The sequence below is a fragment of the Neovison vison genome, chromosome 3 (assembly GCF_020171115.1).
Source record: "Neovison vison isolate M4711 chromosome 3, ASM_NN_V1, whole genome shotgun sequence".
NCBI classification, from domain to species: domain Eukaryota; kingdom Metazoa; phylum Chordata; class Mammalia; order Carnivora; family Mustelidae; genus Neogale; species Neogale vison.
In genome coordinates, this window is record NC_058093.1 from 211,723,590 (window position 1) to 211,745,290 (window position 21,701).

The 21,701-nt window shown below is 49.7% G+C and overlaps 1 protein-coding gene across 1 annotated transcript in view; it reads right to left on the reverse strand.

Annotated features, from left to right (window-relative positions):
* DGCR8 (DGCR8 microprocessor complex subunit) overlaps window positions 1–18,996 on the reverse strand; it is a 35,868-nt gene extending 16,872 nt beyond the window's left edge. The window contains exons 1-9 of the mRNA XM_044243695.1: window positions 18,890–18,996; window positions 13,141–14,141; window positions 12,503–12,662; window positions 9,709–9,851; window positions 9,264–9,546; window positions 6,948–7,145; window positions 6,583–6,684; window positions 5,738–5,836; window positions 4,055–4,137 (exon numbers count right to left, since the gene is read on the reverse strand). Coding sequence (XP_044099630.1) covers window positions 4,055–4,137; window positions 5,738–5,836; window positions 6,583–6,684; window positions 6,948–7,145; window positions 9,264–9,546; window positions 9,709–9,851; window positions 12,503–12,662; window positions 13,141–13,860 — 1,788 coding nt within the window. The 5' untranslated portion in view covers window positions 13,861–14,141; window positions 18,890–18,996. The remainder of the gene's footprint in view (window positions 1–4,054; window positions 4,138–5,737; window positions 5,837–6,582; window positions 6,685–6,947; window positions 7,146–9,263; window positions 9,547–9,708; window positions 9,852–12,502; window positions 12,663–13,140; window positions 14,142–18,889) is intronic.
* Between the last annotated feature and the right edge of the window lie 2,705 nt (window positions 18,997–21,701).

Sequence of the window (21,701 nt, forward strand, 5' to 3'; positions counted from 1 at the left end):
AAGGTATAAAGAGGGAAAACACATATCACACAGAGTAATTTAGGGAGTAGGAGCAACTATCAGATAAAACTGACTCTAAGATAAAAACTGTTACTAGAAATAAAGGATACTTAAAAACAGCAAACGGCCCATTGATCAAGATGACATAACTATTATAAACATTAAACAGAACTGATTTCTAGTTTCAACACTTGTGACACCAAGTGAGTGGGCTTCCACACCGGGCCGCTCTACCGCTAACTGCCAGGAGCTGCAGCAGACTCCACAGCTTAAGGGCTCAGACCCACAAGACTGTTGCCACCACTTGACTTCAAGTCCACGTTGTCACCTGTGCTTCTGACTGAGCAACTGCACAATGCCAGTTCCCAACCCTTCCTCAGCTTCAATAATTTCCCAGACAGCTCACAGAGAACTGGTTTATTACAAAAGGATAGGGCTTCAGCTCAACATCCACTGCCCCCTAAACACACACACACTACACACATACCGGCACAAGCGTGGAGGCTGAAAGTTCTAACCCTCCTGGTAGATTCCACAGGCAACCAGCTCCCATTCAAAGGGATGGTCCAAAAGTCACTTGATTAACATGAACTCAGGTGTGGTTGAAAGGGATGTGTTAGGGGAATCTGGCTGGCTCAGTTGGTGGAACATACAATTCTTGATATTAGGGTCTTGAGTTTGAGCCCCAGGTTGGGTATAGAGATTACTTAGATACAAGTAATGGAAGGAAAGAAGGAAGGAAGAAAGGAAGGAAAGAAGAAAGGAAAAGGAAGGGGAGGGATGGGATAAATTGATATTAAATATAAGAAAATAAGAAAAGACATTCCATTCTCCTTTATCAACCTGCAGCTTTTTAAAGAACTTGGGACAAAAAACAAACAATGTATTGTAGAAGCTCTGCACCAGGAACCAAGAACAAAGACCAAACATACATTTCTTATTATATCACAATACCACAAACATGTATGTATCTAACAACAGCCCCAAAATACATTAAGCAAAAATGGAGAGAACTGAAGGGACAAATAATTCAAGAATAACAGCTGGAGACTCCAATACCCATTCTCAACAACAGACAGAAGGAAGACAGGGCACCTGAGTGGCTCAGTCAGTCGGGCATCGACTCTTGATTTTGGCTCAGGTTGAGGCCTCAGGGTCGTGAGACAGAGTCCTAAGCTGGACTCCAACTTCATGCTGGGCATGGAGCTTGCTTAGGATTCTCTCTCTCCGTCTCCCTCTGCCCCATCCACCCACGCGCACATGTGCACACAGGGGCTCTCACTCTCTCTTAAGGGAAAAAAAACCCAAAAACCAAAAACGGATAGAAGAACAAGGCAGAATACCAACAAAGATATAGAATAAACACCATTCGCCAACTGGACCTAACCGACACCTGCTTCACCCAGTAACACCAGGAAGCACACTCGCCTCCTGCACACACATAAAACTCTCCAGGGCAGACCGTATGTTAGGTCCTAAGACAAGCCTCAGTGAACTTAAAAAGACTGGTCAGAACCATACAAACTATGTTTTCAAACAACACGGGAATTAAATAAAGACCAAGAACTAAAGGAAATTTGGGGAAATTCACAAATATATGAAAAGTAAAATGACCAATTGTTCAAGGAAGAAATCACAAGGGAAATTAGCAAAATACTCGGAAATGAACGAAAACAGAAACAAAACACAGTAAAGCTTATGTGCTGCAGTAGTACACAGAAGAAAATTTATGGCCATAAATTTCAGTATTTAAAAAGAACACCTCAAATAAATACCCTAACCTGAAGACACTAAAAAAGAAGAACTAAACCTAAGGCTGGCCAAAGAAAGGATATAAAGGCTAGAGCAGAAAAAAATGAAACAGAAAACAAAAAAGCCAATAGGAAAACAAACAAGCAAACAAAGTCAGAAATTGGATCTTTGAAAGATCAACGACAGTGACAAACTTTAGACTGACCAAGAGAAAAAAGGAGACTGAAACTACGAAAATCAGGAATGAACATAGGAGCAGCACAAACTTAACAAAATATAGCGAGTCACGAGGAAATACTATGAAAGAATGTATGCCAATAAAGGAGACAGTCTAGGTCAAACGGAAAAATTCCTATGAAGACACAAAGTTCCCAAACCAGCTCAAAAAGGAGCAGGATATCTGAAGAGAAGTACACGAGGGGTGCTTAGGTGGCTCAGTCAGTTCAGCATTTCCCCTCGGCTCAGATCATGCTCTCACCGTGCTGGGATTGAGCCCTGAATCCGGCTCCTTGCTCAACACGGAGCCTGCTTTCCCCTCTCTCTCTGCCTGCCGCTCCCCTTGTTTGTGCTCTCTCTCTGCCAAATAAATAAGACCTTCTTTTTTTTTTTTTTTAAAGATTTTATTTATTTATTTGACAGAGAGAAATCACAAGTAGACAGAGAGGCAGGCAGAGAGAGAGAGAGAGGAGGAAGCAGGCTCCCTGCTGAGCAGAGAGCCCGATGCGGGACTTGATCCCAGGACTCTGAGATCATGACCTGAGCCGAAGGCAGCGGCTTAACCCACTGAGCCACCCAGGCGCCCTTTTTTTTTTTTTTTTTTTTTTTTTTTTTAAGAAGGTCTTATTTAGGGGCGCCTGGGCCCAGGTCATGATCTCAGAGTCCTGGGATCAAGTCCCGCATCGGGCTCTCTGCTCAGCAGGGAGCCTGCTTCCTCCTCTCTCTCTCTCTGCCTGCCTCTCTGTCTACTTGTGATTTCTCTCTGTCAAATAAATAAATAAAATCTTTAAAAAAAAAAAAAAACAAAAAATAAAAAAAAGGAAAGAAAAAGAAGCACACGTGAAAAGACTGAATCAGTAATTAAATAATCTCAAAGTCAAGTCTAGACTCAGATGATTTCACTGGTGAATTCTACCAAATGCTTAAAAATTAATACCAACCTTTCATAAACTATTCCACACAAGAGAAGAGAGGAATACTTTCCACCTCATTCTGTAAAGACATATTTCCCCAACACCAACACCACAAGAAAATTACAGACCAGTATCCCTCATAAATACAGCTAAAGTCCTTAACAAAATACCAGCACTCTAAATCCAGCATACATAAAACTTACATATACCACAACCAAGTGGGATTTGTCCCAGAAATTCAAGGTTGCTTTACTATTCAAAAACCTATGCAATATACCACCACATGAGTAAAAAAGACAAAAACCACACAATCATCTCAATAGAAGCAGGAGAAACATTTGACAAAATCCAACCATTCCTGAAAAAAAACTCTCAGCAAAACAGAAGGAAGCTTCCTCAATCAGTTAAAACACAGAGCGAACACCTCGTGGCTTAAAAAGAAGCCAGTCAATAAAGAACCACATGTCATTTGATTCCACTGATACGAAGTGACCAGAGCTGGCAAATCCATCAAAACAGAAAGAGGATTAGTGGTTGCCAAGGGTTGAGGGGCTGGGGGACAGGGAGAAATCAGGAGTGATTGCTAACAGGTATAGGATTTCCTTTTAGAGAGATGACAATATTCTAAGATTCGACCACTGCGATGATTGTACAACTCTGAATATACAAAAATCCACTCAACAGTATAGTTTAAGGGAGCAAAATTTATGGTACATATAGGTCAATAAAGCCGTTATAAAAAAGAATGCCTTCTTCAGATTTTGAAAATCCCTCACTACACATAACCATAGAATCATATTTACCCAAAAAGGTTTACAAGTAGTTTTAAACAGTTCTTAATACAGAGAACAACATAACTTACAGACTCTGTCTCAAAGACAGATTCCCACCATGGATCTACACTCGGGAGAGCTGACAGTGCACATTCTTTACCCCCATTGCAAGACATGAAGGACAAAAATCTCAGAAAAAAAAATGATATCCCCCCCCCCACTTGCTTGCACAAAGACAAACAAGTTTCCCCTTTTATGAAAGAGTAACAAATGAAAACCACGTGGAGCTGGGAGGACTAAATCCACAGCTAGCACTAGCCTGGGGGGTGGGGGTGGGGCAGTGACGCAGGTGCTGCATTGGAGCCACAGCTCTAGACATAGCAGGACTAGGAAACTCACCTCAAGCTCTTCACTATCTTTGGGCTTCTCCTCAGAGGTCTGTTTGACAAAGTCAGGGATAAGGATCTCCAGCGTAGCCCGGGCTATGAAAAGAAAAACCCCAAGGGTGAGGGCTTGGGCCCAGCTTCCAGACTCCAGAGCAAGCCACATGCCAGCTCCTGTGCAGGGCCAAGGTTCCCAGGGCTCAGAGGGAAGCGAGGGCCCTGGGCAACAGCAGCGTTTCAGAGGCAGACAGAGCCTCTCCTCCTGAGCAAAGGACGCAGTGGGGCAAGTTCAAGGCTGTGGGCAGCCTCAGAAGCCACAAAAGCTGTATGTTCTCTTGCCCTGAGGCGCTTGTAGCAGGCAAGGCAGGAGAGATGTTTCAGAGAAATCACGGTGGTAGCATGCAGGCAAATGGCTCAGCAGGACCTAGGCCAAGTAGTGAGGCCAGAGGACTGAGCAGGCTGCTGTGAGTGTGGGAGGGAAAAGCAGTGAAACCGGACAGATGTTCCTGAGAAAGCGTCTGCAGGACGGAGCAGAGGGATGGCTCAGTGCTGAGCAGAGACTTCTAAATGAGCAGACTGCCACTCACCACTGGGGTGAGGAAGTGGGGGTGCTGGGGAATGGGGAGGGGTAACAACCTGTCCCTGTAGAGTTGGAAGTGCTGGCAAGACATCCGAGTGAGTTATCTAGAGAGCAGCTGAGGTCTGAGCAGAGGAAGTGGATTCTCCCACATGGGGAGAGCACAGCCCTGCTGCCAGGACGCTTCCACTCCTACCGTGCGCCCAACTCTGTGAGCCCTCTGCCCCATGACCTTGGCAGCACTAGTTTGTTGAGCTGAAAAACCCTTTTGGCACAATCTCTCTAAAATGGACAGGAGGCCTTCCCAGAGGAGTGTAGTGTGTGAGCCCAGTACAGCCTCAGAGAAGGAAGGACAAAAAATGACATATCCTCCCAACCATCCTCAGCATACACCACAAAAGAAAGCAACTCCAAGGTAAACTCTGAGTCTCACAAACAAAAGCACTTTCGCCACCCGAGATCTGGTAAGAACGTGATGAAGTTGACATACTTCATGTGGGTACAGGGCAGAGCTGCTTTGGAAGACACTACAGCAGAGGCAGAAACCTTAAGAATTGAACTGTGGGCACCAGGCCTGGTACACACCCCCTACACCCACCCTAAAATGTGCTCCACATCCAAGGAGAGGCCATGTAACCCTGACGGTGAAGCAGAATGGCTTCCCTTAACTGGAAAAGGAAAACATAGGTCTTCCCAGGGATCTGATCAGTTACCTTCAGTCCCAAATCTAGCGATTGGAGGACTTAGAAAATCATCCTCACACATGTCAAAACCACTCAGGAAAATCCCTCTTTGTCATCTAGCATGCCCACATTTTGCTCGGTTTACATACCAACCCATAGAATGTGTGCTCACCATGACCCAGTCGGCTCTGTGAGCAGTGGGGACAAGGGTAGGAGATTCTAGCCTAGCTGCCACAGAGCAGAGAAGGTTTGAGTTCTCTAATTTTATTTCTCACATTTTACTTCCTATTTGAGTCTTTGAGCACATACTTTTTATAAAACCAAGTTAAAAGATTACATAAATCAAATGGCTTTGCCCCATGCCCAGCACTCCCTAGCCAAGGGGAGGGGCAGACACTGTGGGCAGCATGGGTCTCTGACATCTAAGTAGCCACATTACCAGCTTTGTTCTTCGCAAGTTTTTTGCTGCTTGCAGTTCCAGATCCATAGGTCACACCATCAATGGTCACCGAGGCACCAAAAGGTTCACTTGGGTTCTCTTAAAATTAAAATCATGGTTTTAAAAATGCTTGCAAGACATTAAAAGCGTGCATATGTGCACACATACAATCTGCTAGCACCAACAGATAAGGCAGGGTTGGGGCTACTGCTGGCAGGGAGACATGGGCGCTCCCTGAGGCACAGAAACAGGGCCAAGGACTGGGCAGCAGGCAGACAGCATGCCAGGAAAACTGGGAAACAGAGGACCAATAAGCTGGAAGGGAAACAGGAGGCCAGAGGCCAAACCAACAGGCACAGGGGACAATGTCTGTGAAAGATGGACAGAAGACTGTGAAGAACAGAGATGTACAGACGCAGGAAGCCAAACAACATGAAAACGATGAGTGATGCCTGGGTTCAGGGTTCCACGGGGAAGATAAACTGGTTTTCACAAAGGTGTGATGCAGACAACAGGAGACAGCTGGTGGGAAGTGCAAGCCTGAGGCCCCTTCACCCACCTGGGGGCAAGTGGAGACACAGTGAGAGAGCCTTCCTCAGAGCAGGGGATGAGAGGAAGGTGGAGTGGGGGTAGTGGGAATGATGAAAGGGGGAGGCGGGGGCATCTGCCCGCAGAAGGGGTACACGGTTGGGAAACCAACCCGCCCCTCTGCAGCACCCTTCTCTCTGCCGTGCCCTTTCACTTCTCTCCCAGCAGAGTGGGGTTAACGGTCAGTTCCCGCCTCCCCAGCCATGGCCCCAGTGAGGTGTAGGATTCAAGGCTGAGGTGAGGGAGGTCAAACTTACCACATTCAAAGAAATTATAAACAGGGCGGACCTTGAGGACACGCTGCATGTACTCGTGCAGGATGCAGACCTCGGACTTCCCATTAGGGTTAATGACAAACTCTGTGACAAGAAGGCCTATCTCAGCAACAGCGTGAGGACCTGTGGCAAGCTAGCTCTCAGGGCCAGCTCTCACCATCCACATTAGCACCTCACTGAATTAGGAGCTCACCAATGTGAACGCAGTGCACCTCTGCATTCATACGATCGACATAAGCTTAGAAATAAACGCAACTCACACACATGGCATACGTTCTAAGACCATCAAGTGAAAAACAACAAGATCACCCATCTGCCGAAGAGAAAATTTACACACCCCAACTCACCTTTCTTTGTGGGTGCATCCTGCACAGACAGGGTGATGAGCTTCTGATTGGCTGGCAGGATGGGCCTCTCAGACTCGGCCTGTTTCCGTTTCATTTCTCGGTTAAACTGCCGCCGCTCGGCCCAAGTCCTGAATTTCTTCACAGTGACTTGCTCAAAGTCAAAACGCTTTTCCAGGTAGTTCCGAAATTCCTCAAGATCTGTGTGGATTTACCACAGAACAAAACTGCTAACTTCTAACCCAAGAGTCATGTTTCCTCCGTCCAGTGAGTAGGATGGTGCTAGGTTGCCCATCAAACAGGTCCTGCCATGCCATGCCCCATTCCCCTTTCCCTTTTCCTTCTGAAGGGCAAAGAAAGCAAAGAATCAGGTCCTTTTATGTTTTCTTTCTTTTAAGATTTTACTTATCTATTTGAGAGAGAGAGAGAGAGAGAGAGTGCGCGCGCAAGTGAGAAGAGCACAAGTATGGGAGAGGGGTAGAAGGAGAGGGAGAAATATGGGGCTCGATCCCAGCACCCTGCGATCATGACCTGAGCCTCAGGCAGACTTGTAACCAACGGAGCTACCCAGGCACCCCTGAATCAGGTCCTGTCGCTCAAATTACTCAGGAAGGTCCCATATGGGCAAAGTTCTGAGATGCTCTTTTAGTCTATTTGGAACAAGAACAAGAAGAAAAAAAGCTTTAAAAACAACAACAACAAACCAGCTGACCTTCAAGACTTTTCTTCCCATATCAAAACAAGTACTACAGCAGCTGAAGCACTGTGCACCTTGCGCTCTCCCCTCCAGCCACCCTGGCTGCTCGCACACTCAGCAACACACCCAGGCAGCTGCAGCCCTGGCAGTTGCGGCCCTGGCATGCCTCTCCCCACAGACACTGGGCCGGTCCTACTGCTCACCACCCACCCCGCTCAGTGACGTTCCCAGGGGCCCCCTGCTTTTACTGTTGTACCCACTACCCCTCTCTCTCCCTCTCTCTCAAGGTATCCTAGAGGCTCACATCACCCTCACTGGTTTCTTACTCAAGTATAAGCCCTGAGGCAGGGACTCTTGGGCCTCACACTCAGCCCTAAGAACAATACGTGCAGAAGCAGAGGGAGGAGTTCCACATGCAAGACCGAGAAATACATGGTTAAAGCACTGGGCTGTGAAACAATATACCTGCACCCACTAGATTACACCCCTAAACCACGTATTTCTTTACACGTGAACACAAGGAAGGAAGTCTGGAAACAAGTCCAAGTGGTCACCTCTCCCACGGGACTAAAATTAGATGCGAAACACAGGTGTTTGCCAAAAACCAAGAACACATTCAGGTGTCATGTGTGCGTAAAAGATGGATTTGAAGAAAGAAACCATTATGTTGAGGTCTTAAAGCAAAAGCTCCTGTCCAGCTGGGTCCTGAGAAAAGCCCCGATATAGACAGAAGACAGGGGAAGCTGACGTGGTGGGGAGGGAGGCAAAAGGCAGGCAGGTCGGGGGGAGAAGACAGGCAGGTCGGGGGGAGAAGGCAGTCAGTGCACAGGAGAAGCTGGGGGCCAGTGACACACCCTGCCTTTCCCCGGATGCTCAAGGCTCCAACTGGCCCTCTCCACCAAGGCCACCTCTCCCTCAGCAGTGGTGCCTCCCCCAGCCCCCACTCTGCCCTAGCTTTTCTAGGCTCCTCAAACCTAAGAGTTACAAGAAAGGCTGGGCAGCAATACTCAGACACTATCTAAATAGCAATAACCAAAAACCCTAAAAACACCAAGTCCTCTTTGAAAGAGATTTAGCAGGTGAGCTGAGACGTCTGCCACCACTGTAGAAACAATTAAGACTTGCATGGGTAGGCCTAAGCTAAAAAACCCAGAAGAGAGAAGAGAAACACTGACACAGAGCCAAAAGCCATCATGGGGTTGAAGAGGGGGAACATCCACAGAATAGTGGCTGTCTGTCAGTACTGAATCTATAGATTGAAGAAGTTCATTGTGAGTGTATCAGGATAGATCAAAATGACACCATGTGAGCACATCCTACTGAAAAATCAGGATTTCAGGAAAGGTCACAAAAGTGACCAGAGTAAAATGCCATGTCCATGGCAGCACCCGCCATGTGGGGCCCACAGACCAAGACAGGTCCTAAGATCATGGAGACAGGCATTTCCCACCACGTAAGAATGGAGAGAGGTCCCCAGAAGTCCCTTCCTCACAGGAAAAAGCAGAACAGGTGGCCTTCAGCAGGAGGAATGTGACCCTAAGGAAGGCGTGGAGTGCAGCCATATCCCTGCAGATGGATCCCAGCCAGCAAGGAAGGAAAGAAAGTTCACCCCAGAAACTTACCAACTGATTCGTCTTTGCACACCTCAACCTTGGCCTTCACCTGCCCCAAGGCCCCAGGGGCAGCCTCAGCCCCCAGTGGGTCCTTCTCATCTAGGGCCCCCGAGTCAGCTCCTATGGAGTCGGGCTCTTCCAGGGGGAACTCCAACTCTGCAGATCGGCTCAGGGGCTTGACAGGGGACACTTCCCCACTGGGGGCGAGCTCACTGTTTTGCTCTCTTTCCTCATTGTCCTTCATTTTCTTGTAATGCAGACATGGAATGCTGCTCAGAGGAGGATCATGTTTCTGTGGATAGTGAAATTGCAACACAGATTACAAGGATGACCCCGGAGTTCCGAACATCTGAAGACTTCCACTTGCCTCTTCCTGGCTACCATGCAAACACAGCATGTGCATGTCCAGTCTGCAAACTTACAAGACTAAATTCATGACTGATGCATCCCCTACCCGTATGCTTCCCGTTCCCAGGAAGTACGGCCTGGACCAGGTAACCACCCGAGACTCTCTGTGTAGGTACACTGGGATTCCGGAGTTATGGAATGTCATGATCCACCCATCGGGCAATGGTTCTGTAGGAGGACGGCCACGACCTGCACGGAAGACAAGAGAATTCCACATTCACTTCAAAAACACTTGGGAGTTGTAGAGATGGCTTCAAAATTATGACACATGGTAGATAAAAATAGCAGAGTCAACTGAGGATAGAAAAGAATGTCTAAAGAACTAGGGGAGGGCGCCTGGGTGGCTCAGTGGGTTAAGCCACTGCCTTCGGCTCAGGTCATGATCTCAGGGTCCTGGGATCGAGTCCCGCATCGGGCTCTCTGCTCGGTGGGGAGCCTGCTTCCTCCTCTCTGTCTGCCTCTCTGCCTACTTGTGATCTCTCTCTGTCAAATAAATAAAATCTTTAAAAAAAAAAAAGAACTAGGGGAGTAGGGGAGTACCCCACCCCCCACCAGACAGAGCCTACCCCAGTCCTGCCTGCCACTCAGCACCACCCATGCATGAACTCTGTTCTCAATGCTGTGCTTGTTTATATGGCTCCAATCCAGAGAATCTAAGTCCCTCCTCAACCAGGAAGCTGTCTGCCTTGTTCACTGCTGTCCTCTTGGGCCTAGAACAGCACGTGGTACATGAAGGAGCCTGGGACAAGGTTCTGCAAGACATGAGTTCTGGCCTTAGCTGCTGTCTGCAAGCTGTGGGAACCATGGTCCTCAATCCCTCATTGCCTGCCTTGGCTGCGGCCAGAGGCACCCCAGGGGCTGAGTAAGCTTTGCTAATCAATTGCATGCCTGCTGACCACTGCTCCCATGACTCGAGAGCAAGTGTTCCTTGTATCTGAGCTGCACACTCTCACCAGCAAATGAAACACTACTTCCAATTCATTCGTTTTTTTTTTAATTAAATTTAATTTTTTAAAAAGATTTTATTTATTTATTTTACAGAGAGAAAAATCACAAGTAGGCAGAGAGGCATGCAGGGTGGGGGTGGGGGAGGGAGTGGGAAAGCAGACACCCCGCTGAGCAGAGAGCCTGATGCAGGGCTCAATTTCAGGATCCTGAGATCCTGACGTGAGCCAAAGGCAGAAGCTTAACCCACTGAGCCAACCAGGTGCCCTCAATTCATAAGTTTCTAAATCAGTTTTAAAAACACTACTCCCAATCCCTTCTTTGCTTTACAGATAGTCACAGAAAAAAGCTCAAGACATATCACACACTTGATATCTGCCACTGACAGGCCCAGTGACTAGGAAAAGTACAAAGACTTAACTGAAACTTAATTCTCTTATAGGAACTAGGAACAAGTAATTTAGAAACAAAAGAAAAAAACAAATGAAAATTTAAAAACAGAGACATAATGAAATGGCATGAAGGACTCTCACGGACAAGGGAGTAGCCATCCCCGTGCCAGGTCCCCAGCCGTCAATGTTAAGCCCTGGCCTGATATCAGAACGTAACAATACTGGCTTGATAGCTGATGCCAGGATGGCCCACAGGAGGGAGCACTACAGGTCAGAGGTGCAGAGACACTGTTAGGCACTCTCCCCTACCCAGGCTAGAGCCAAGGAATTGCCTTACACCAGCTTTGGGCTCAGTCAGGACAAAGAGAGGCAAACAAAATTCCAGCAAAGTACAATAAGGGACACAGATCCTACTCATTTGTGACAAGTAGCAGTCATAAAATTGGTCCAGCCGTTTGAAGAGTTCACGTGCAGCTTACACACAGCCTGTGAGTGTGAGGCCCGTGCTGCAGCTCTTGGAAGGCAGCACTGTGGGGCAGGCTGCCAGGCAGGTGAGGTGGAGAAGGCTGCAGAGGGAAGGGCACAGCAGTGCCCTGTGCAGGCAGGTCCAGTGGCAAGCCTGCATTCATGGCCAGCACTGTGAACCTAAACCAGGCCGCTCATAACGGACAGGGCTTTGTGGCGCCCGGCACAACCAACCCTGGATGGGTTGACAGGGGACACTTCCCCACTGGGGGCGAGCTCACTGAGATCACTCACTGAGTGGATCTCTGCTGTGGGAGACTGCACCCCACCTACACCTCGTTTCCCTCCCATCACGCCTGGCCACCTTCTGCACCCCAGCCCTCAGCCTAAGGTCTCAACTGTGCTCCCCATGCATCTGTTCAGTCTCATCGCAAGGCCCAATGCCCAGCCCCCCAGGCAACTCCAGGCCGACTGCTCCCCCCAACCCCAAATCCAAGTGCACTTTTGGAACACCTTTACCCCTACCACAGGAGCTCCCACCCTGGCCACCTAAAGCACACACACCAGGCTGCAGCCATACGAGCTATGCTTTTAGACAAAAACTGTGTAACAACACCAGCCTGCTTCTAGAGGCTTCTCCTGACACTTGGCATTGAATCCAGAACCCAGACTGCAACCATCACCTGCCACAGTGCTGCACCCACCTCTGGCCTTGGCCTCACATCTCCAGTTGTCCATCTTCTCATCTCCCAGCAACAACACCATCACCAACTCCTCACCCCATCAGAAGTGCCCACCCATTCCCCTGCACAACACCAGCTACTCTGGTGTGCAACCACAGTGGACCCCACAATCTGCACCCAGGTCATCGTGCATCTGGTGCACCCCCCCGTGTCTTGTCTGTTTCCCCTCATCACACGTGCCTGTCCTCCCTCAAACATGTGCCCACTGCTCAGACCACTGCCTGGCACCCAAGGGCTCTCTAACCGGCACTTCTGCCACCCCACGAACACATGACTTTCTACCCGGCTGACTTACTTTTTAGCACAGTTTTAATCTTGGTCATCATTGGCTGCACGCTTGTCTCTCCATCAGATGGATGGTCACTGTCTCCTCCATACTTCTCCTCCATTCTTCTCTTTTTGGGAGCACAAAGACCCTCTTCCAACAGAGCATCAACATCGTTGTCAAAATCATCCTGCAAAACATGCTGTTCAGACACCAGGGCCCCCAGAGCCTATGTTCCTGTACCGTAGGCAAGCTCAACAGCATTAGAACAGACACAGAAATGAGGCACTCTCAAGTGGGGGCCTAGGTATGCCTTTATGTTTCGTGATTATCTGAAAAACAAACAGGAAGAAACTGAAAACTGCAACCAACACACTTGACACTTGGCACAGGTGCACACGCCACCAGGAAGTGCTCCTCAGCAGCACCTTCCAACTCAGGCTGCATAAAGGGTACAAGGTCGACTGCTCAGCCAAACCTTTCTTTCGGAAAAATTTTAAAACTTGGATTTCTTACAGTTTTTTTCTTTTCCACATTAACATTATTCCACCTCATATGGGTTTTTTTTTTTTTTTCCTCTGTAACATCAGCTTTCAAAAGATGCTGCAGTTCCCAACACCTCTTTGGGTTTTGCAAAGAGTGCTCCAAAGGAGGGGTCGCCAACATACCTCATAGGAGAAGTTCAAGGCCTCTTCATCCACTCTGTCTCTCTGCACGATTGCTTTAGCCGTGAACCCGCCTGCTCCTTCTTCATCTAGCTCCAAATTGTCAGTAAAATCTTCTAACTCATCGAGCACTGCGTACTCCACTCTCTTTTCCTGATCCAGCTCATTCTCCTCATCCTTCTTATCAGCACTCTCACCCCCTATACCTACCCCGTTCCCAACACTCCCGCCAAAGGGACAAGCATGCACGTCTCCACTGACAGGGCTAAGGGCCAGACCGCACTCTGCACGAGTGTCGCGCTCCACTCCTGTGTACAGCACCTTCCTGTCCTTACTCCTGCAGCTCTCGGTAAAGCTCACGCTAATCTTTACATCCTTAAGCAACTTAAGGTCAGGGGAGAACTTCCGGACCGCAGGTGCGTGCCGGGCGGTGCGCGGGCTGTGGCCACTACAGTTCGGGTCTATGAGGAGGCGGGCCTTAGAGAAGGATCCTTTGGAGAGAAGAGAAGCTCCGTAGAAGTTGAGCGGGTCCTCAGCAGGGGGTTCGGCCTGTCCATCACCACCAGAGCCAACGTCCATTACCTCTGCATCACTGGACGTTTGCAGGGGAGGTGGTGGAGACTGTTCACGGGGCAGCGCTTGGAGGGGGCAAGCTCGGTTCTCCATCACCGCTCCTCCTGCGGGCTCACGCGGGAGAGGAGAGGGACTCTCATATGTCTCCATAGTAAAAGTGGTTAAGACTATTTTAAAAGACCAGAGTTTTAAAAAACCTTACATAAATCTATACAGCTAACATGCACAAGTCCGTTGAGACCCGGGTGCCGTCCTGCCCGCGCTGCACACGCTGGCGCCTTAGTCAAGCTGGCCACATTGCTCTTTTCATTAATGTAGACAGCTTTTAGAACCACTGCCTCAATTATTGGAAATCACAATGCACTCAGCTTAAATGACTGACGACTAAGCGAGTCTGTCTTCATGCCAAAGTGGCACCTTTCTTCTTCCACCTGCAAAGAGATTTAAAAACATCGTCACAAAATGACAGAAACCTTCTGCTTCCCTGGTACTGAGAGTCAAGTGCTATTAACAGTGTAGTAAAGAATGTGAAATACTATTGCCTTAGAGAACCTTCTAGGCTTTAAAACAACTGCTCTACATTCTTCCTTCAGAACCTAAATTATAATTTAAGTGTAAAATTAAATATCTTAATTGTCCACTGTAATTCCTACTTCAGAAGCAAAAAAACAGTATTAATGTTAAGGCTCAAAAAAAAAATTTTTTTTAAACTAGGTTAAGCTTCACCGCAGCATTCCCCTAACTCAGTTTAATAGGTAAGCAAGCTCGCGGTGCAAGGCTGCCCTTTCCAGAAACCACATAAGGTGTGTGGCCTCCCTCTGGCCATCAGAGCGATATGGATCCACTCACCTGCTAGGGCTGGGTCAGTCAGAGGGCGAGAGCGAGTGCGAGACCCTCAGCTCAACTCTGCGGCACTAGGGCCTCAGAGGTACGGCCAGGCGCTCTGCCACCCAGGGACCCCAGGGCTCTCCTGGGCCCACAAGGTGGCACGTGGACCGAGACAGTGATGCAGCGTGCTGAGGTCGCCAGAGGTGGCATGGTTCTGTTCCCAGTAGAGGAGGGAGTGGTGGCTGTGGGGAAGGGAACCTGGCCAGGCTTGGTGGGGAGAGACTCAGGAGACAGCTGGAGCCAAGGCATAGGAAGCCCTGGGTGCCATCCGGAACCTGGCTCCCTCCTGGGGGACAATAAGGAACCACCAAGGGTGAAGTGATTCTCATGCCACAATTCAGCCCCTATTTGAAAAGGGAAACTGACAGCTGTGCCAGGCCCAGTGCTTATGCCCAAGGCAGAGAGGGCAGTCAGTCTTCCAGGCCAGAGCACAAAGGTATGAAAGAGGCTGTGTTAACGGGGCTGGAGCCCTCAAGAACAGTGAAGACACAGAACTGACCACACTGCTGACCGGGTAGAGGTGGAGAGCAGAGACAAGAGGGAACTGAAGGCGAATGAGACTTCTCCTCTGGAGGGACACACGTGTTCCAGCATTCAGGCAGGAGCCTGCAGAGGAGAATGGATGGAGCCTTCAAGCAGACCTGTCCATTGGTTGCTGAGGCCACAGCTCTGGAGCCGTGACTGGCCCCGAAACAGAAGCCCAGAACGTATCAGCAAGGTGACAGTCACCAAAACCACAGGAGAGAGGCTGCCCAGAGAGGCAACACAGACCAAGAAGAGGGTTGAGGATGCAACTCTGGGAAGCTTCCCTTCAGAGAAATGCTACAAAAGGGATGATGTGAAAAAACAGGTCAGAGGAACAATCCAAAAACCCAGAGGTCTGCAGGGGGGCTGGGCATCAAATCAGAGGAGAAGCACGTGCAGATGCAAATGTGCGCACACACTCCCACACCATGCAGACACACACACACGCATGAACATGCCATGCACACGGATGCAGATATGCACATGCATGCCCATGCCCACATAGGGCAGGCTTGACTGGCTGCATGGACAGAACAGAAGACAGCAGATATCACACACTTAAGAAGTTTACAGTGAAGAAGTAATGCATGATGGTTGTACTTTCAAGGAGACACAACATAAACACCAGAGGCTTACTCAGATTTAATTAATTCATTCTACCAATATTCATTCACTGGCTTTCTACATGTACCACCATGAGCAAGAGACAAGGTTCCCACCACCTGGACACAGCTGGAAGGGCAATGACCACTAAGCTGTCACTCTATTTCCGAGATTCTAAAATGTCCTTACATTTCTGAATTCAGTGGGAATTTTACCACAATACTTCCCCCAAAGGTATATCTGTCAAAGGTGCTAAAGATCAACCGAATACAGCATACAGATAACAAGACTCAGAACTGAGGTAAACGCTAAGGAGGCTGCAGCTGAACAGGCATGAGGAGAACTGAGCAAAATAAGGCCAGTTTCCTGGCAACCAACAAATATCATTTCAGAGAAGGACAGACAGGTCAGCATGTACAGTGCTACAGAACACAGATAAAAATCAGGACCAAACATCTCGGCTTCTGGTAGGTCTGTGGAGACACTACCAAGAGCCAATCTGTGATTCTGAGAGCTGAAAAGGAGGGGAGAACTGAAAACAAACAGTGGTACAGGATGGGGACACCTGCTACCATGTTAAAAGACCAAGCAGCTGCCATCACCAAAGCACAAAGCAAAGATGATAATGACAACAAAGCACGGAGGCCTAGAAGAGGTGCAGGGGTGGGGTCAGGGAGCTGTAGAGGAAAAAAAGTGTTCCTTCTCCCTGCGAGATCAGGAAAGGCTGACCAGCCCCAGGCGGCAGCAACTCAAGGTTCAGAACTCCACAGTAGGGCAGTCCCGGACAAGTTCCCTACTTTCCCCTGTAAGCTTGCTCTCCTCATTCAACAAGTTTGATGAACGCTTTCTATATGGCCCATGTGCCATTCTAGATGCTAAGGACACAAAACAGACAAAATCCCTACCTCACAGAGCTCACTTTTTAGAAAGAGAGATGAAGAAACAACTAAGAAAAGCTGAGAAGTATCAAGAAAAAACAAAGCAAGGATTTGGGGGTGGGGGCACAACTTCAGAAAGGGCAGACAGCAAAGACTACACAGTCAGAGACCACCTGAAAGCAGGAGAGTGAGCTAGGTGGGTAGAGAGGGTGTTTTCCAGATAACAGAAGAGGAAAGGCCCTGGGGTAGAAGTGCAGTGCTGTAGGTGAAAGCAGCATGCTAAGGGCAACTGAGACCAGGCTCTTATCTTAAGAGATGGGCCACTGGACAGGAGAGTCTAAGCACTGAGGCTGCATGATCGAGGGATGCAGAGGCAACCGACCCTTAGGCAGGCCCTGCTCTAGGAGGTACGTTTTCACTCACCAGTTCTCAGGCACTAAGAGAAAGGTTAAGGACAGAAAGGTTAAGCAACTTGCTCAAAGTCACACTGCTAGAAAGCAGTGTGGTAAAGCTGCTTTGCCACCAGGCAAACTGGCTCCCCTCCTAACTTCGTTGGTTTTACACTATCTTACAGTTCAAAAGAATCCTTCTGTGTCCAGAAAAACTTTTATGGGTGAGTGGGGGGGGGGGGAAGGGTGAGAGCAAAGAGAAGAATTAAAAGGCTCACCAGGCAGTTCAGAATAGCACATTAAGCTGGAGGTGGTAAGAAATGGTCCTGAGTGTTTTATGGAGGCCTAAGAGAGAAATCCAGGTGACTCTACGGTCATGAATGGAGCTGTTACGCATTGAGGTGGTGAAGGCAGCATGGGAAGTGTTGTGGAGTGGGTGAAAATAAGGATTTAGGTTTGGCCATGGTTACTTGGCATCAAAGTAACATATGGAGATCCGGAAGAGACAGCAGCTCAGAAGAGAGGTCAGGGCTAGAGAAGGCGATGGGAGATATCAAACAGAGAGGGCATTAAAGCCGGGAAGCTAGCTAAGACCACCAAAGGGGGAAGGGCAGCTACTAAGAGGGACCAAGACCAGGCAATCGGGTGAGATTCATGTTTTCTACTACCAAGGTCATGGGCAGATTATAAAACTATCCCCAGGAAGTGCCCTACAGAGTGCCTGGCCATAAAGGGCTCAAAGAGTGACTCTTCCACCATCAGCCTCACTGCTGCTGCAGCTGACTGAACACATGGATGCAAACGTTGCTTGCCAAGTGAACCATAAGCCAGCAGCAGACTAGCAGCAGGCTCCCCTGGATCCCTGGCACATGGGGTAAAACCAATAGGCTTGGACAGCGCCCTTCACAGAAGTCCACTTGCTGAGCTGGCATTGAGGCGCTGGCTGTCATGTCCAGTGCTGGGGCTGGTGCCTTTCCGTCAAGCCTCTCACACTGCAGCCTCCCGCCCAACCCAGCAGCAGTATGACCTCATCCATTCCTTTTGTCATCCTCTAACAGGCCTCACATCCTGTACTCACAGGCGAACTCCTGACTAGCCATTCACTCCCTTTGGTGAGTGATAGCCTGCGGCAGAATTTGAGCCACTGTGCGTGAGGCCTCGGACTGAGAGTCCAGGCTTCCACCAGTTAACAGAGGGTCTCCGCCTGCTGGTTGGCCTCAGAGTCACCAGCCCTAGCCTGGACTGCCGTGCATCAGGTATCAAGGTACATGCAAGCATGCACAACAGCAAATCAAATTCCTACCATGAGCAACCCAAGTCCATCGAATGATACTTGACAGGTATCACTATCAACAGGTTGTCACCTTCCATTTATTTCTACCACGACCATTGTTACAACAAAACCACATTCCGCCTATCTAAGTGACACTCAGTCCACGAGCATTTGGCGAAGAAAAAGACTTAGGCGACTTCTCAGATTTCCCAAACTGTTACACCCGGTAGGATCCTGGGCGAGCACTAACCGGGTTCGTACGTTTCCCGCCTGAAAGCGACGCTACGACTTCGGGCCCCCAGAACGAGGGACCTCTTTACATTCGGGCTTTGCCCGGGCAGAAAGCGACCCGCGTCCGCGCCACCTGGGCCTAGGGCTCGCCCCCGCCCCACCCCCACCCCGCCACGGCGGGACCCCCGCCCCGCGTCCTCCGAGGCCCGCGGCCATGATGCTTCACAAAGGCCGGGTCTCCGCGTGGCTGCCCCGCCTCGCGCCCTCCCGCTCCGCCCCACCCCGCCGTTCGGGCCCTCAGCCCTCGGCCCGGGAAGGAGGAAGGGGAAGGGCGCGCCCTCGCGCAGGCCGCAGCGCCCGCCCGCGGGGCGCCCCTCGCGCCCCGCACCTACCTCCGGCGCCCGCGGCGTGCCCGAGCTGCCCGCAGCTCGACCAAGGGAGGGAGACCCTCACGGCCTGACCGCCACGGCCGCCGCTGCCGCCATCTAGAAAGGCCTCCCAAGCTCTCTCCGGACCGCGGACCCGCCTGCCGCGCGGGGCGAGCGGAGGGCGGGCCTTGGAGACTCGTGGCCAATCCCAGCACGCGGGCGCCCCGCATTGGGGGAATCGCGGAGCGGGCTGCGGAGGCCGCCAATTGGCAGCGCGTGGCGCTCGCGGCCACGGCACGCCGCCCAATAGCTCGGCCGCGTGGGCGGGACCAGGAGCTCGGGCCGCGGCCGCGCTAACGGTCGCCCCCGGGGCGGGGCCCGCCGCGCGGAGGGCGGCGGCCGCGAGGAGCGCCGGGAACGGGGAGCGCAGGGAATGCCGGGAACAGGAGAGCGCGGGAAGCGCAGGGAATGCCTGGGAACGGGGAGCGCAGGGGATGCCGGGAACGGGAAAACGCGGGAAGCGCGGGGAGCCAGCGGCGCGGGGAACGCCGGGAGCAGAGGGCGTCTGCGTGGTTTACGTAGTGCGGGCGGGATCGTAGGCTCACAGTCATTACGTTTCCAATTAAAATCATTAGCATAATCAATGGGAAAAAAGGACAAATACGCTAAACTGTCCGGCATTTTTCCACTTGCTAATGCCATTTCAGTAACCTCGGAAAAGGGAGGGTATGGGTAAACGGAGAAGAGAGAGCTCTTCCTTAGCCAGAACTCCAGTGAATAAATGTGGAAGGAATAATAGAAGTAGGAAATCTCCGTTTTGGCAGCCAGCACAAACCTAGCGGACAACAATCACGGATGCTAAAAAAATAGGGGGCATAAGTATGAGAACTGATAGCGGTTTTTTTTTATTGCTTTACAGAGTTGCAAAATTTCTCCCCAAGACACTAATGTCAAACCTAAAATAGTAACTGCAGTGGAGAAAAACCTGAGAGACAACCAGGTAGCCAAGTGATCGAGGTCACCAACAAATGTACACACATCCAGACATCAAATTTATACCCTGAAGATGTTCGTTCTATAGTAAACTATTGATACCTCAATAAAAATGAAGACAAAAGTCAGCACCAGTAAAGGGACATATTGTGGCCCTCCTGAGAGGGACATGCATCACTTGTTGGTATTTCTAACCAAAAGGCAAAACCTGAAAGATTAGAGGAACCCAAATGAGGGCCATTCTAAAAAAAAAACTGGCAGGTGCTTTTCAAGTGTCAAGATCATTCAAGTCAAAGATAAACTAAGGACCTGTCTTCAATTACAGGAGACACAAGTAAGTGTGAGGTGGGATCTGGACCCTGTATTGGAACCTGGCTCAGGAAAGAGAAGTAGGACAACTGGCAAAATTCAAATCAGGTTTGTACATTAGCTGGTAGTAGTATCAGTGCGAATTTCCTGGTTGTAATCATTTTACTGTTGTTAGACGTAGGATAGGGTGTTAACATTTGGGGGAATTGGGTGACAGGTTTTTAGTAAGTTGAAATCATTTCAAAATGAAAATAAAAAGATTTAAAAAGGCGGGGAGAAAGAATGTTCCCAGTTGAGGAAGGTAGAGGCCTATCCAGGCCCTTCCCTCCCTTTCTGCCCCTTTCTGTTCACCCAGTTACCCCAGTGGTCAGCACCAGGCAATTCACAATAAAAATATGACCAAGCCCCATGAGGTTCTAGCTCCTGGACTTGGCCAGGGGAGGCCAGTCTCCCCATGGCTGGGCCAATTGCTTTCCTTGGTCAGAGCTCATGGGAACCCTTGGCATGCCACCATCCAGCCTTAGTGAACTCTCCACACTTTGTTGCTTGGTGAGTTGCCTCAGACTTGAGACCTCACACCAACACACTACAGCTGGCTTCCCACATGGCTTTCCCACACGACCTCCCTAGCCTTAGGTGGATGCCTAGAAGCTGGAACTCTAGCCCAAACTGAGGGGAAAACTTTTCCCTCTGGTTCCTAGTTTTCCACTTGAGCCCAGCTCACCCATGAGCCAGGTCTCCGCTAAAGGGCCTGGATGATGCTAACTGCTGGCAGATGAGACCAAAAGATAAGGTGTTGGTGGTGGGGTGTAGAGGGAGGTGTCTCTGCAGGCCAAAGGGAGGGATCTCAGGCTTGCCAAGACAAGCCTCAAGGCCAGGCTGCATTCCTGAGATGGTCTTGTTTACTCAGGCTTGGCTTCCATATCAAGTCATTTCCACATCTCTTGCCTCCATGCCAACATGCTTCAACTGGCTGACTTAGAGCCAGAGAGCAGAAGCAGTTCATCTAGGAAGGGGCATCTGAAAAGGAGGTAAATTCCCCTTCCATCTGGGAAAAGAGGACCATGTCGGGGACTCACGGATCCAACACATCTGATGACTAGCTAAGCCATGCCAAGGTCAGAATCAGCCCTTCCTGTGTGGCATGTCAAAAGCACTTCTAGGGGCGCCTGGGTGGCTCAGTCATTAAGCGTCTGCCTTTGGCTCAGGTCATGATCCCAGGGTTCTGGGATTGAGCCCCACATCAGGTTCCCTGCTTGGCAAGAAGCCTGCTTCTCCCTCTCCCACTCCTCCTGCTCGTCTTCCTGCTCTCTCTTCTCTCTCTTGCTGTCAAATAAATAAATAAAATCTTAAAAAAAAAAAACGCACTTCTAGAACATGCAGCTTCCCAGGGTCCCTTCTAACCACACAAAGGTTCTCACTTCAAGGCCTAAACAAATGGGGGCTTGGGAAGTGCCAGCAATGTCATTTTTGGTTCAAATGTCTACCTGGCCTGGGCATCAGGATACAGTGATGGACAAGGCAGTAATGGCCT